The 16,836-nt window shown below is 42.5% G+C and overlaps 1 protein-coding gene across 4 annotated transcripts in view; it reads left to right on the top strand.

Annotated features, from left to right (window-relative positions):
• LOC122863710 (kelch-like protein 29) overlaps nucleotides 1-16,836 on the top strand; it is a 196,975-nt gene that overhangs the window by 128,752 nt on the left and 51,387 nt on the right. For all 4 annotated transcript variants that reach the window (XM_044170450.1, XM_044170448.1, XM_044170449.1 and 1 more), the window contains 3 exons: nucleotides 1,472-1,668; nucleotides 3,583-3,695; nucleotides 5,226-5,372. In XM_044170450.1, coding sequence (XP_044026385.1) covers nucleotides 1,472-1,668; nucleotides 3,583-3,695; nucleotides 5,226-5,372 — 457 coding nt within the window. The remainder of the gene's footprint in view (nucleotides 1-1,471; nucleotides 1,669-3,582; nucleotides 3,696-5,225; nucleotides 5,373-16,836) is intronic.

Genomic DNA, 16,836 nt, shown 5'->3' with positions numbered 1-16,836 from the left:
GAGACAAATGCCATTGTCTTTTATTTTATTTTTGGATGTCCTTCTCCCCTCTCACCTCCTGAGTGCGCTTTAAATGACGACTAATGTCTCAGTTCATACACTACAGGCTACTGATGATTATTGCAGCGGGGACAAAGGCTCTGTTTAGGTGTGATGGTGGATTTTTTTCGGGGGTGGGCGGGGATATCTCTTATTTAAAAGACCAAGGCACAGTCATGGAACAACCCAACCCCTCCCTCAGAAGGATGGCTGCTGGCTCCCTGTGGAAGAACCGTCTCGCCCTGCCTCCCTTCCTTTTGCTTCCTCCTCATCGACTCCCCCCTCTCTCACTTTACTCTAACCATTTCGTCTACCTGTCTCATCTTGTTTGTTTTGCTGTCTGTGTCTCACTAAATGCTGACTGTTTGTCATGATTTCTAATCCAACAAACTGGTTCCAACAGAAAAGGAAAAGACACACACACACACACACAGAAACAGATAGAACGTTATTATTGTGCTACCATGAGTGACAGAAGCAAACAGCCTCCATCCATCTTAATGTAGGCTACTTTTCATATTGTTGATGTAGCCGCAGGAAAAGAGGCATAGTAGTGGGGGCATGCCTTCTGTGGGGCTTTGATTCCATTTACTTTGCCCTTGAGTGGATTATTGTTTCACATGGGACATTAAACATGGGTGGCGAGGTGTTATTTAACTCTCTCATGCCTCCCCGGGGGATCCTGCATATGAACTAATCTCTGCCATTTGATCCTGCTGAAGTCACAACGTGGCCCAGTTCTGAAAAGCAGCCCTCCACTCACCGCACATCTCAGGCTCTGCATTACGAAGGCATATCATATTCTATTTAATTTGCTCATCCAAGCACTCTCTGGCATCTCTTACACCATGCCAGTAGGAGTGGATACTTTGATATCCAACATGCACACGGCAGCGGTGTAGGCTCACGAACAGCGAGAGCTCTCCAGTGCAACATGCTTTAACCAGCATACTTTACATTCTGTCATATGTAAGTGTATGAACTGTGCTGTCACTTTCTTTCTCTCTGTTTTCTGTCTGATAGCTCATATGTACCCTGCCATGTATGCATGTCTACCTCTAAAACTATGCATACATGAAAACACACATGTGATAAGCATGCCTGTTGAAACAAAGCAATAACTTTTGTTTGTCTAATCTTTGTTCAGAGAGGACATTTTGTTTCAGATGCAGCAATATAGTTGCAAATCTGCTAGCCCCATAGAAAAGTAGAAACCAGTTCTGTTTCTGTCCCTTTTTCACTTTATGTTGTTATCTTATTGTGTAATGATTCTCTTATTTTCTCCCCACTCTCGTACTGGCCCAGGTGTGTTATAGGTGTCGTGTGTAGCATACACGTATCTGTGTCCCTGTCTTCTTTTTGTTTTTGTTTCTGCGCTTTTTCTCTCACAGTATCCCTAACTCGCCTCTCTCTGCCGTGATTGGTTGATCAGGTCATCGGGGGAGACGAGGAGTGGGGAGGTGCTGGAGCTGAACATGAGCAACATCAGTGCCGACGTGCTGGAGCTCCTGCTCGAGTTCGTCTACACGGGTTCGCTGGTCATCGACTCGGCCAACGCCAAGACACTGCTGGAGGCCGCCAACAAGTTCCAGTTCAACACCTTCTGTAAAGTCTGTGTCTCCTTCCTAGGTAGGAACAGCTCAGAAAGGGGGGAGGGTGTGTGTGTGTGTGTGCAAGTGTTATATGCTTATATCAGCAAGTCTGCATGCTTATCACATCAGGTATTCCTATACGACTTTTCCAGCTACAGTATCTACAGCCTTGTGTATTTTCATATGTTGTCATGCTTCATCACTATGCACAACCTTACAGAGTGTTTTGTCCAGAGCCTAAATTTCCTCCCTGACTCTGGCACATCACGCTCCTTTTTGTTTCCAAAGCTTGCAGTCGTCTGACAATTCTGCCTGCTAACGCTCTCAGTTGGGCACGGCGCCTCTTATCTCGTCCCAATGGGCAGGACCAAGCACAGGGGCAGATTTATAAAAAGGTCAGGGAACAATTGTCACTTAAATGTCAAATCCTCTGGCCTGAACCATGATGGAATCGAAAAATAGCAAAACAGATTGATACTTAGACAAGGTATGGAAAGTGGAGCAAAGGAGGGGGGGGGTGGCTTTCGGGAGCCCAAGGGGTCACATGAAAAGCAAATGGCATGTTCCACATTTTAGCAGGTAACCAACCAAAAAGCTGCAAATGTCAGGTTTTGAATTCCATTTAATGAATTGTTTTGGGTATCGGAAACACAAGGGAAGTGCATGTTAGCAAAAAGGTCAGTGGCAGGAAAGGAGTGAAAATAAAGTAAAAGAGAACCAGCAGCCCACATTATTGATTTGTTTTTCTCGATTTGTGCAAAAGAACAGGGAAAACAGGGAAGCCATTTGTAGACTTCATTGCCAGTGAGACGTCAATCCATTCTTCCTCGACAAGATTCATGACATTTCAGCACATTTGAAGGGGAGAAATACAGGTGCAAGGGTGTGTCCTTGAGCAAAGAGAAATTGATACTGTGTAAGATATTATTGAAGTTGAAGCACACTTTTATGCGACAAATTAAACCTGGAACATGGCTGTCTAGCACTGAAGAAACTGATGAAAGGATTATGCAACATAATGTTCTTAGTGTGCAAACATACACAGTGAAATAACTCTTCATCTGCTCAAATGGCATAACAGAGGGACATTTTCAGACAGCCTTTTGTTTAGCCCCTAACCTCCACTTTGATGCAGCGTGGAGCCCACTTTTATTTGGTCTTTGGTTTAGCTTTTGTTTAGTTGCGATTTAACAGATGTTAGGCGACCTTTATTGGTTGATATTTGTTTAGGAAAGACTCTCAGACTCTGTCTTCAGTGATAAAAGGTCTGGCGTTGCTTCCCTTTGATGGCTATTGTTTAATCAGGCCTCTTTCAGTGGCCACCTACCCAGTCGATCCATGTGTTTGCCTGCCTGTGTGTGTGCACTACACTGCCAACACATTTCCCTCTCTTGTGATAAATGGCAATGTGTGTTTAAAAAACTAGAATAACAGACACACCACCTTAAATGCTGCACCCTTACAAGAGATCACAGACAGTAGCATAAGCCTTCTCCCCGCTGGCCTGGCTGTCAGGGTAGTTTCATATATTCTCGGCTTTGTGTGTGTGTGTATGTGTAGTAGACCTCGAGGTCTGACAGGACTTCTTTAAAGTAGCCCAGCTAATCCCAAATCCCGCTCCCTGCCATCCACCACCTCCTGCCTGGGCTGTGAGCGATCGATTCCCCTCGTTGTTTGTCCCCGGAGCTGTTTTGAGTTATTATACTTGTTCTCCCTTAGTCTCAGACAGATACATGCCCTGATAGGCTATGGGTCTGTGCTACCTGCAGTCACTGATTCTGTCTCTGTAGCGTTTTACATCTGTGATCTTCTTATGGATGTCTGAATGATTTTTCTCTGTCTTAATCAATCTTCCTGTCTTTGTTTCTCTCTTGTTTTGGTTTCTCTGTCCTCTCTCTCTCTGTCTTTCTGTCTGTCTTCGCATCTCTCCGACCTTGTTTATTGACTCCAGAGAAACAGTTGACTGCAGCAAACTGTCTGGGAGTGCTGGCTATGGCTGAAGCCATGAGTTGCACGGAGCTCCACAACATGGCCAAAGCTTTTGCACTGCAGAACTTCCCCGAGGTGGGTAGAGATTTGTCATCTTTCCGAACAGTCCATTCATTGATTCCTGTGGAACAAAGTTACACGCTAGTTCAGTGAGAATAAAAACAAATAAAACTATTAGCAAACAGCAATAAAATCTCATTTTAATCATGACCATAATGAAGTTAATAACCATAGAGTTCAGTAAAATACATAACTATAGTTGAGTATTACCATTTTTGAGACTTCACACTAGGACACCTTTACATTGCAGAGGGGAAAATTGCACTTTCTACTTTCTGCTGTAGTTATAGAGCCAATTAAAAGTGATGATTTTTTTTTAAATTAAAACTAGCACATTTCATATGCACGTGTTAGTCTAGTACCAACATTAAAACATTTCATTCAGGTTTGTACCTCTTTTTAGACTTTTACCACATAGGATGCAATTTACTGTAGGAGCACAATGTACTGTACTATGTGCTCGTTACCAAGCAGCTGTTCGATATCCTAATGTAAAAATATGAACATTGTTTTTGAAACACACACAAAAAAACCACCAGAAATTCAAAGAGATCTCAACTTTCTTGTAGATTAAGGAGAGGGTGAATCACACAAAATCACATAGGCTAGAAAACTGCATTGCTGCACTCCAGGGTTTGAAAATATGTTGCTTTTCTGAACTCATATTTGTCGCTGAGGCCACAGTAGTTTTTTTTTTTTCATTAGCCATCAAAGAAGAAAATAGACAGATAATCTTTCTAGTTAACCTTCAACTGTGACATGTCAAGAACCATTTATGAAGTGTTAAAGGCATAGCTCTACATTTTGGGAAATACGCTTATTGGCTTTTCTTGCTGAGAGTAACTGTAGATGAGAAGATCAATACCACTCTCATGTTTGTCCATTAAATATGAAGCTACAACCAGGAGACAGTTAGCTTAGCTTTGCATAAAGACTAGGAGCAAAGGGAAACAGCTAGCCTGGCTCTGCCCAAAGCTCAAAAGAATAGCTCCCAGCATCTCTAGTGTTCACTTATTAACAAGCTATATCTCATTGTTACTGTGAGGTGTCAGTGGCAGAAATCTCTCCCTATTGAGTGTGATATTTGTGCTCAATATTACAGTGGGACGTAAAATGTAGCATCCATGGCATGTGTGCAACTTTCTTCTAACAGCCCCACATTCCAGTACTTCACATTTCATTAATGTCAAAATTACTATTCTATGACTCTACAGCTGTTAGTGATGACAAAAATTACGATGATTAATAATTGTCTGGAATCCAAATTTACATTTCGCTATATAGTAAACTACTAAATGTCCATTATATAGGGAGTAGTGAATAATAAGTGATTTCTGTAAGTGGAATAAGTGGATCTGTAAGTTTTGCATAGTTGGATCCCCAGTCCAGTAATCTAAAAATCAAATATACTGACAAATGATAAACTCTACTGTACATGCAAGTTAGTTTGCAATGTCCCTAGAAATAATGCTGGTAATGGGCATGCTTGTATAGCATTTATGTGTCCTATAAGGAGTTTGATTAGTTTATTTCATAACTCTTCAGGTGGCAGGACAGGAAGAGATTTTGAGTGTGTCCAAGGAGGATCTGGTGGCCTATCTATCCAATGACAGTCTGAACACCAAGGCTGAGGAGCTGGTCTATGAGACGGTCATCAAATGGATCAAACAAGACCCCAACTCCAGAGTGCAGGTAATAAAAAAGAGAACTGGTGAGTGTGTTTGGGAAGTGTGTGTCTGCTCTGCTCTGACGCTACAGTGTACTTTACCAAAATGAGCAAACATGTATATGAGTCACGAGACAAAAAAGCGAGATAAAACCCTCGTTACCACTGACAGTACAGAGACTGTATGTCTGCAGAGCCGTATTAGTGTAGTTGTTCTATCGACTATCCCCGCCTGTGATATGTGCACAGCATAAAAAAACGGACAAGTGACTCTTCATTCTCTCTTGGTAGTGTTCATCAACTTTGTGCTTCAGATGCAGCCCAACACAGCAGTTGTTCATAATCCCTCTATTCTTAGTTACACTTCATTTGTTTGTGAGACACTGTACTGCATGAAAAAAACAACAAAAACAGAGAGCCGCAGTCCTTTTTCTGTATGCCTGACAGGTGTTAGGTGTTAATTATTGCTAGAGGCTGTTAATCATAATCCAAGGTTATATCTCCTACAGAGTTATTGACAGTGAAATACAGTGGGGTCAAATTGTAACAAATGTGGAATCAATAAGTATCGAGGTCAGAGCGTTAGCCCACATTCATGAAAAGGTAAATGGACTGCACTGTAGACGGATATCCATCCAGGAGGTAAAAACCTCAGGTCATGAGATTTTTATGGATTCAGACACAAAACCATGAATTTAAAGCTGATGATTTTAAAGTATTTTATAGCTGTTTAAAAATGGAGGGGAGATTATTATCAGATAAATTACATCAGTCCATCAATGGAAGAGTCATTCATTCAGCGTAATGTCTTCTCATCAACCAGCAAGAGGGGGAACTGCCTTATATCAGCTGGATCAGATTTGGTGCAGACCTCCGTAATCAATGTTGCTTTATTGGCACCCGCTTTTATGAGGCACATACGTCAATATTTGAATTTTTCACCTTTTGGATTAAACATTTAGCATTTATCCTTTGATATGTGGCTCTCTGAGATTATGGTGATATCCATCAGGCCTATTGAGCGTTTTGTAGTGGAGGATTTTAGAGTATTGAGTGCAACACAAAGCATAGGGACAAATCATTGAAAGCAGATGGTGATGCTCGTTAGTTGTTTGCTTAGGTGAAATAAAAAAGAAATAGTATGGAAGACGTTTTTATGACAAGGATATCAAACACCCCTACTGATAAATCCACAAAAATTTGTGTGGTGACTGATAGGAAATCAGTGACTCAGTGGTCCCGCAAATTCACAAGGAGCCAAAACAGGTTGATGCACAGTTTTAAGGAGAACATGCGATCCCTGTCATCTGCATCAAAAACCTCCTGCCAGCTCAGTCTGGCGGACTCCTGCAATCTCACACTCTAATGGAGAGGTGCAGAGGTGAGTTACTCAGATGAAGTAGAAGAAAAAAAGAAATGGAACATTTTCCCGGTTGTCTGAACAACCCACCGCACTGGTTCCTGAGACGAGACACCCGGGTCACCCCGTCCCCGAAGAGAGAGTGAGAAAAGGAGGGGCAGCAGGAGAGTTGGAGCGAGAGAAAGAAGCAGAGCAAGACAGAAACGGGCGAGCAGTGATTGAGAAAAGAGATGGTGAGAAATGAAGAAAGGGGAATGGAAAAAGAGCCCCTGTGTTCTAATCTGATATCCAACGGTTTGTGCCTCTGCGCACAGCCATGACATCCAGGCAGCGGAGATGTGATTGAGCTCTCGGTCAAGCTCAAATCTCCTTCCCATGTGTGACCGAAAAAACAACTAGCAAGCCTGGTGCCTGCGGAGAGGACAGGAGAGGAGGGGAGCAGAGAGAGAATAAGTTGCTTCCATCATGCCACAGGAGAAGGTTATGTGACCCTGAGGGCTGAGTTTACATGCATGGTCCAGCACCAGCTCATCATTCCCACCATCCCTCGCCTTCGTCCCTTCTGCCCGTTTGGAGGCAGAGAGCAGCGGAATCACTCCCCCAGAACCTGTGACACTTTTTAATGATATGTCAGGGCAGAATGTCACAGCGCTGCTGAAAAACTCAGGCATTGTGGAGGAAAAGCTTTAAGCCTTGAGCTAAGTTTGTGTGCGTTTGCATTCATCTGAGCGCGCGCATATGTGTGTCTTTACACACTTGTGTGTCTGTGCATGTGCTGTGGGTTGTAAGCTGCAGGCTATAGAGTGGAAAAGTGGCATATTGAAGGCGCTGGGTAAATAATATGCAATTTTCTCTCTCCGCTATGCTGTCACTAACATCCGATGGCACCAGGAAACGGGGCCCGGACATCGCTTAGAGACAGAGTGAGAGCATTTGAGCGTTAATAATGGTTTGCTATGAGACACAAAGCCACTGAATGAAAGAAGAGAGCTGTTTCAGTTTTCTTTGATTGAGTATCGTTGAAGGTGTGCCACCCTGCAAGCTTTTGTATATGTCTGTCTGTGTATTTTAGAGAAAAGGAGAGTTACAGAGACTTTAAAAGAAAAGGAAACATCCTTGCAACAGAGGAACATTTGGAACAATTTATTGCTAAAACAAGTAGTTATTAGACAAAAATGTATCTACAACAGTTCTGATAATGAATAATCTTTAAAGGAATAGCCTGACATTTTTGGAAATATGCTTATTTGCATTCTTGCCGAGAGTTAGATGAAACGATGGATACCTCTGTCATATCTGTCTGTGAGGTGAATGTTTTTTTTAACGTTTGGACAAAGCCAGCCCAGCTGTTTCCCCGTTTCCAGTCTTTATGCTAGGTTAAGCTAACCTCTTCTAGTCATAGCTTCATATTTAATAGACGGTATGAGAGTGGTATTGATCTTTACATTTAACTCTCAGGAAGAGAGTGAATAAGCGCATTTACCAAAATGTCAAATTATTCTTTAGAGTCAATTATTGAGCAAAAATATCAAACATTAGCTGTTTCCAACCTTTTGCATGTGATGATTTGCTCCTTTTGTTGTTCCTCCTTTGCTCCTCTTTTGTATCACTGTAAATTGAATATGTTTAGGTTTTGACTTGCTGGACCGGCAGTTTTAAAATGTTACTTTGTACTCTGGTAAAAGGTGAGGGGCATTTTTCACTATTTTCTGTTGTTTTTTGATTAATTGGACAACTAATCAACAGATGAATTAATCATGAAATGAATCATTAGTTGTAGCTCTAGAATAGATTATGCACACCTTAATGTACTCATACCTCTAAACATGCAGACTCCTTCAATGATCGTAAAACAGTACACCTGAGAACCACCTACACATTAAGTCGGCAAGACACTGGTTCCATAAGTTACATAAACAAGAGGCTGGAAAAAAGGTGTCCGTCATGTTTTCTCTGTGAAGGTGCTGACAGAGAGAGACCTGTCCTTCCTTTCACCCAGCAGTCTTTTGTGGGACGACCACAGACACATGGCTCCAATTATAAGAGGCTAGGCTCTGCCAAATCCCTGAATAGGACCTCCATTATGCCTCACTTCAACATATTTTATAAAGGATCCTATCTTGCCAGGTGACACAACCTGACAAAAGAGGCTGATTAATTGGCTCTTTGGAAAGAGGCCAACTAATGTAACAGCTAAAAAGGACAGTAAATGGTGTATTTTCATGATAAAAAAGGCCAGTCTTCCCATTAGCAAGGACCTGCTGTCCACTCATCAGAAATAACAACAGCCGGCCCTGACATTTGCAGTTTCCAAGCCAAATTAATATAGTTAAAGGTATTAGGTAAAGGTATTACTTCATATGCTTATAAGTTACTAGTTGTTATTTGGGGGATTTTATACAATTGACTCTGGTAATATGGTGATGGGATTATTTATTTTGTTTTTTTTTTGCCTGCAGCACTCATTTTCCCAGAACAAATGATGCTATCATTATGTAGTCAGAGTATACAATTATCAAAGGACGAAAATGCTTTGAGGCTGTGTTGGGATATAAACTGAGTTTCCCTCACTGTTTTACGATTCCTTTACCTTCAAAACCACAAATGGCCCTTTCTCCCACGAGCGTCACTTTTAATTTAGTGATTCTCTTTTTAAGCTCCAAATTCAAAACGGAAACTTTTCATCACCGTGCACCTCTTAAGAAAAGGTTAATTATGTTTTTTGAGATGAGGAGCTTTATGTCACAACAATCCTCCTTGAAGAGGGAACTAAAACTGTTGTAGAGTGAGCCGAAATGAACGTGTAGGCCATCGCCAGCATGATCTGTGACAAATACGCACTCTTGAGGAGACGTAGCCAGGCAATGGAGATTGATGCAGCGGGCGATCTTAGCTTTTTCTTCTGCCTCTCTGCTTCCTCTTTTTCTATTTTCTCTCCAACTCACATGAACACATTGCTGCATGTACACACGCACACACACAGGGATTTACACAAAATGCACAGGATGTCCCTGTTCATATCCCAGTCCTGTGCTCGAACGTTCACACAAGACTTGAAATCACTTGTATATCGGCCCTAGTGCGACTTGCGTATTAGAGAGTGGACGGGATCTGATGCAAGCCACTGAACTCCGGACCTCCATTCTCATCTGTGTCCTTTGTCGTCCCAGAGTGTGCTCAGTCCTGATGTGTGCAGCCAGTTGAAGCGCAGTCACTCAGCCATGGCAGCTGCATATCCAGAGCAAGTCAAAGGCGTCTCATTTCCACTGGGCTCTCTCATAAACATGCCAGAGTTACATGAGCAATACAACGCATAGAGAGCAAACAAATTACGCTGTCTGTTCAAAGGAAGTAATCTTCTTTTTCCCCAAGATTCATGAGGAATAATAAAAATGTAGCGCACTATATCATGGAGGGTGGAAATACAGAAGTTGCTAGATACCTCTCGATGTCAAAGATAATTCGGTGAGTTGAGAAACAAGCCAGAAAGTTTTATGTTAATATACAGCAAGCAGTCATTCATACACATATGTGTTTTGAATTAAATGAGTGGAAGAAAGCTTCTTTTTTTTAAAATGAAGTCATGCTGAAAAAGGCCTCAGAGGAGAACACATTGCACCTGTCAGTAGTTGCTCAGGGCAGCAGACAGCGTCTGTCATCCGCTACATCTCTCTCCATCCCCCCCGTCCATCCTTCCGGCTGATATGAACACATAGTCGTGCAGTCACAAAAACACACAAATAAGCTCAGCAAAGCATCTCTTGAACCCAAATGAAGTGCCATTTGCAAGAGCATATTTTACTCATCCATTATGTGCTACCAAAAGAAAAAGCACACACGTGTGTTTTCACACATAAACCTGCACATACTCAAAAGGACACTGAGCTGTGGTCATTTCAGCTGAGTGGGTTTGTTAGCACTGTGAGGCTAAACATGGGCATGCGCTCTATTGAACACACACTTGTGAATCAGTGAGTGTTATTTGTTTTTATTTTTTTCATACAGAGCTGCGTTTTAAGCATTGGTTGTCCATTTTTCACACTAAAGCAGACGCATACTCCTATCTGCTAAGAGCAAAGCAAATAGATATGACCGTTCATGTGTCATTTATTTGACGCCGCTGTGGCACTGAATCATTTCACACACACACACACACACACACACACACACACACACACACACACACACACACACACACACACACACACACACATATACACACACATACACACACACATACAGTAAGAGGCGTTAGTCCTCACTGACAGTAGTGGAATGGGAAATGCTCAGTGGACATTTGTCATCTGTGTTAGCGGATGGCGGCTTCCCGGCTGCTTCTCTGCTGCCTCTGACAGATCTGAGAGGCTCCCTGTTAGACATATTATCCCTGCCTTTCACCAGGCTCAACCCATTTACATCCTTGGTCCACCTGCCTGACTATGTGTGTGTATGTGTGTGTGTGTGTGTGTGAAATAAAAAAAGTGAGGGTTTTTTTGGAGCTGTGCAGCAGCATTTTCCTTGCAAGTTTAGCAGTAGATGCATTTTGATGGGGATGCATGGCATGTGCACCCACTGGCACTTAGAATGTTGACCTGGTGTGTTTCTGTACTGGGTCAGTGTGTGCAAGATAGAGACCATTAGAGAGGTGAAGTTACAAGGTGTTATCTGGGTTGCACATCAGGATAAAAGTGGATAAGCATATGGGCTCCTCATAAATTTTCCTTGTCCAAGGAAAATGGAAGAGAGAAAAAAGTGTGTGTGGGCGGACAAGCTAAAAGTAGTGTCTCCATATGTCCTAAGACTCCTGTGGATACTCTCCATATGTTGCACAACATAAAAAAACACTGAACTCCTTATTAAGATTGTCAAAAGATCATGCCATGTTTTCTTTAAATGCACAGTAGGCTCGGTATCTTTAAATTGGCACAGTAGCTATTATGATTTGCATCCATTAGATGCCATCTCTGTTTAAAAGCATACAAGGATTGCTTGCATGAGCAGGTGAGATGATGGAAATGACAGGTCACACCATTCATCTGGAGGGACAGCACTCACATTCACTCTGCGTGCCTGTGCATGAGAATGTGATTGCTCGAGAGGTTGTTGGGGATGGAGAGAAATGGAGTCGGAAAGACGCCGCCTGCTCTCATCTGTGTGCAAGCATGTAACTCATCGTCGTGAGTGCTCTCATTTACCATTCAACTTAATTTCAGACATGTAAAAAATCTTGACATATCCAGGTATACATAAAGCACAAGAACACAGTAATTTAATTATCCACACCAAAGAATTAAGCCTCAGTTCACCAGGAAGGCACATATTGGCAAATTTTAGTGTAATCCCATGAGTATATCTGCCACAAAAAGATAAGATTTCATCCACAAACATAATAGATGAAAAGAGTAAAGGGTCATCATGGTGCAGCTCTGTTGGTAATTTGTCAAGAAGGATATTGTTCACACACACACGTGCTGTGTTGTCACGTGCACTTTCTATAAAAGTTTTAGATGGGAAGAGTCTACGTGCTATCATCTCTATGAGGCTCCACTTACTGTGGGCACAGCAGTGCTTTGAGCTAAATGCTAGCCTCAGCGTGCTAACATGCTAACAGTGACAATAGTAACATAGTAGACCCCCTCCAGTTTGCGTACCGGCCCAACAGATCTACAGAGGACCGCATCTGTACTGCCCTATACACTGCCCTCTCCCATCTGGAAAATAAGGACACCTACGTTAGAATGCTTTTCGTTGACTACAGTTCAGCTTTCCATACAGTCATCCCCATCAAACTAACACAGAAATTATTCAGCCTAGGACTGAATCCCAAAGTATGCGACTGGATCTCAGACTTCCTCATCTGCTGAGAAAACTCTGTCAGGATTGGAAATACCACTTCCAGGACATTAGTCATGAACACTGGCACCCCTCAAGGATGTGTACCGTACACAACGGTCCTAGGTCTCATCAATAACAACGATGAGTCAGCCTATCGCAGGGAGGTGGAAAACCTGGTGCTATGGTGTCAAAACAACAACTTGACACTCAATGTCAGCAAGACAAAGGATGTGATAGTGAATCTGGGGAAGGAGAGGAGTCGTCACCACCACCCACCAATATACATTGGAAAGGGCTAACACCTTCAAGACTTCACCTGGACCCACCATATCACTCAGCTGATCACTAAGGCACAGCAGAGGCTGTATTTTTTGAGGAGGCTGAGGAAATTTAAGATGCCTCAACACCAACTTCTGTCGGTGCACTATTGAGACCACTCACACTAGCAGCATAACGGTATGGTATGGCAGCAGTACACAAGCAAACCGTAAACGCCTGCAGAGAGTGAGAAACGGCCCTCGCATCTGTGCAGGATACCTACCAGCAGAGAGTCCTCAGAAGGGCCCACAACATCATCAAAGACCCCACCCACCCCCAGCACCACCTCTGCACACTCCACACCTCCAAGCCAAGCTAATGATTGAGATGAAGACAACATAGTAATTAACAACATAATGTATAAATACAGGGAACTGCCCAGTCCCACAGAATACATGAACTACATTTGAATTATATTTGCATAAAAGCATGTGATTAAGCAAGTTGCTACCACCACTGATCAACCTGGCCTATACTGTAGGTTGCATGGTGTATATTGGACAGCCACTAACCGTACATTCAGTGTCCGTGAGTGAGTCAGTGACCAAAAGATACAGTACGACAGTCTGCAGTGCGAAAAACAAAAAATGCAAGAAACTAAAATGTAGCTCATAAAAAAACTCATAACATAAAATACATACATAAAGAAATAAAAGAAAAACTCAAGTGAAGACATAGCTACGTAGCAACAACAAAACTGCCTTCTTTGTTCCTTTTAAAAACACTTTATTTCATAAGATAAACAAGAACTGTAGCAGTATCTGCAATAATTCCTGCTTGAGTAGTTTCAATGGCTGGCACGAAGCAGGGCTCCTTTTTTCCTGGGGTCTGACACTTTGGATTTGAATATTAGCAGCAAGTGTGCAACTCTCCCTCATTTCCATGCCGATATATGCGTGTGCGGGAGGAAGAGCGAGGAGCGGGAATGGAGGTGCAGAGAGAGACAGAAAGTGAAAAAGAAGTGGGAGAGAGTTAGAATTAGAGATGGATAGTAATTCTTTCTTTTTCTTCTTTTTTTCAGAAATAGAGGGATAGAGGGAGGGGGCTGGATTAAAATAGAGACAAACAGCCAGGCATTATCCAACCACTCTCCGCCACACATATCCATCCACGCACACGCACACACACACACACGCACACACACACACACACACACACGATATCCCGATCTACAATTGAATCCATGATTGTTTATTTAATCAGAGGTCAGCCTCAGTGACTTTACATTGTCTTAATCACATCAACAAGATTTACTGTCAAATCAACCTTCGGACTGAATGCACCAACCAGATTAACAACTAGGACCACGAACAACACGATTATAATACAGTACAACTATCCTACAGACCTTACTGCTGAAGTGTATCCATCTGCCTCTTTCTGCATTCATGTGCAAATATCCGTGTGTGTACTGTATGTGTATATGTGAGTGTGTTTTTGGGTGGATATTTATGTGGTAGCAGTCCTTACCTTTTTGCAGAGACCAGATGCTGTGTCTTTGAGGTAGTTTTACTGCCATTTTAAAGAATTTTGGCAAGTGAAAAGAGGCTACAACAGATGTGGGTTTGTGTGGGGCTAAGATTTGCAGATGGTACAGTAGGATGCTTGTTTTCTTTACTTCGGTAATGAAAACTTGGCTCAGTACTCAACATGAAAACACCAGATGAGACCAAAGACAAAATTCAAGCCCATCCACCTACTGTTCCAAATAGCGGCAATAGTTCCACATGCACCCCCAGATATTTTAGCACATTTATTTCTGCTGTGCCACTAAGGGCACCACCTGGCTGAAACTGCCCCATATACAGCTTTAATTTAGCTCTGAGGGTCAGAACGGTCAGTTGTGGACCTATTTCAGATGACCTGCAGATGCACATGTATGATCTCATGAGCCAAAACTGACTTTAAATACAACTAAATGGAGTTCATTCCTCCTCAGATTGTACTAATTCAAAGGATATTTGTCTAAAAGGAATTTACTGTCAGATATGTTTTTTTTTTTTTTTATTTGTCCACATCCGATTACTGGCATTAATGATACAGTGTCATAATGCCAAATTAGGAGAGGTTGTGGCAGACCTGGAGAAAAGTAGCTTGTAATAGAAAAGCAGAGCTGTAAGCCTGAAGCTTAAGTCACCTCCATTTGAGTGTGACATGACTCAGTAACTACTGGGGCAAATCTCCCACTATGGGGGCACTTTAATTGGAAGTAGTAGCTTCTTCCGAGCTAGTGAGAATATCTCAGTATGCTAAGTAGCTTGCTTTGACTTTACCTTCTTGCTGTGTTTGAGCTGAGGCGCTGGGAGCGACCGCCAGTGTTTATGTGGGTACTGAGCTGTTTGTTTGATAAACTGTTGGGTAAGCTGTGTACGTTCGTGGAGGAGGGAAACAGACAGTCCCATCTGCAGGACGGCGTTTGGCTCGTAGCATGCTCGCGGAGATGAAATGTCATCAGCAGATTTCTCTGACTGCCGTGGAGCCGTCACATCCTCTCTCCCACCTTCTCCTTTTCTCTTCAGCTCACTTCAGTTCGCTCACCTTGTTGTTTCTATTTTCTCATCCTGCTCTTCTTCCTCCTTTCCTCCTCTCTCTCTTGTCCTATCCCCTCCTTCTCATGCCGTTCTCTCCTCCCCTCCACATTGTCCCTTTCTCTGCTGTCTTATTTCCTCCTTTCTGGTCCCAGGACATTGGTGGAAAACAAATGGGACACATGCCAGAGTAAAAAGGCCTCAGGTGGGAGAGGGAGATGCTTAGGCAGAGGGTCAGCTTATTATTTGTTCTCCCCTGAATGATGTTTCTCTGAGTCTGTTGTTTTGTCGCTCTCCCCGCGCGGCTCGGTCACATCGCTCTGAGCTGAAGGGTCAACAGGGTCAATCTCCACCCAGCTGTCTGTCGCTCCGTCCAAGCTTGTTTACAGCTTTTACTGTCGACATAGATGAGACTCCCATGGGGGTACAGACCGGCACACATACACTTATACACACACACTGGGAAAAAAAACAAACATTCAGCAGCCAGAGCTACAGACAGGTTGCCATGGCAACAGTCTGTCCTGCCTCTGTGTCTGAATACCTATACAGTATAAGCACACATAAATGTATGCACACCCAGCAATGGAACAAACTCTATGTACTCAAAAGCAAATATTTGTGTTGCCATAGTTGAGGATTTTCATCATTCTGGTTCACTCCACAACACTAAATCTCTTAAAACCTTAATCGCCATGCTCAAGTCCACACCTCAAAAGACCCCTTAACGGAAAATGAGACAATTATAAGCTGTAATTGTGTAAAATCAGTCTTTATTTTTTTGTTCAACCCTTAAAACTGTAGCTGATGGTGCTGTTAGCATCTTGCTTTGCATCGTCTCTTGGCTTGAATGGGTTGTGATTAACCAGAACTGGGTCTTAATTTAGCTGCAGAAGAACATTAGCTGTCTGTTGAAAGATTTAATTTGGAGACGGAAAAATCTCAAGCAGAAGGTGGAAGCGGTAAGATACCCCCTGCTGCCTCGTTTCGGCTCTCGCAGCGCAACCAAATGCACATATGAAAGTGAGATGGTGAGCGGATCTCACTGAAAACTTTGCAATATGTTATCTGCGGCTTCTTGTGTCTAGGGTTGCTTTTAGTTATGTTTGGAAATGTACAAGAGTGAATACGCCTACCATGGTGCATACATAAAAAAGAGAGAGATTTGTTTCTTTGTGTTGTTTCATCTTAGCCTGGGCGTTTTGTCCTGCACAAGTTTAGAAATAGAAAACTGACACATGCAGGGTGTTAAACACTGACAGTAACTGATCTAATGGACTCGCCTACCACCAGGTTTCCTCACTCTAACAGCCCAGGCTTTTATCAAACATGATAATTGCTTCTCCTATCTTCTTTTATGATATTATTAAAACAGTTAGCCTATTTGTACAGCAAACTAAATATTTATAATGAGGTTGGGAGTTAATCCAACTGTTCTTTGTGAAAGAT

This window comes from Siniperca chuatsi, linkage group LG16 (genome assembly GCF_020085105.1).
Source record: "Siniperca chuatsi isolate FFG_IHB_CAS linkage group LG16, ASM2008510v1, whole genome shotgun sequence".
Classification (NCBI taxonomy): Eukaryota; Metazoa; Chordata; class Actinopteri; order Centrarchiformes; family Sinipercidae; genus Siniperca; species Siniperca chuatsi.
The sequence above is the reverse complement of the archived record's forward strand: the minus strand, read 5'-3'. Positions and strand labels throughout refer to the sequence as shown.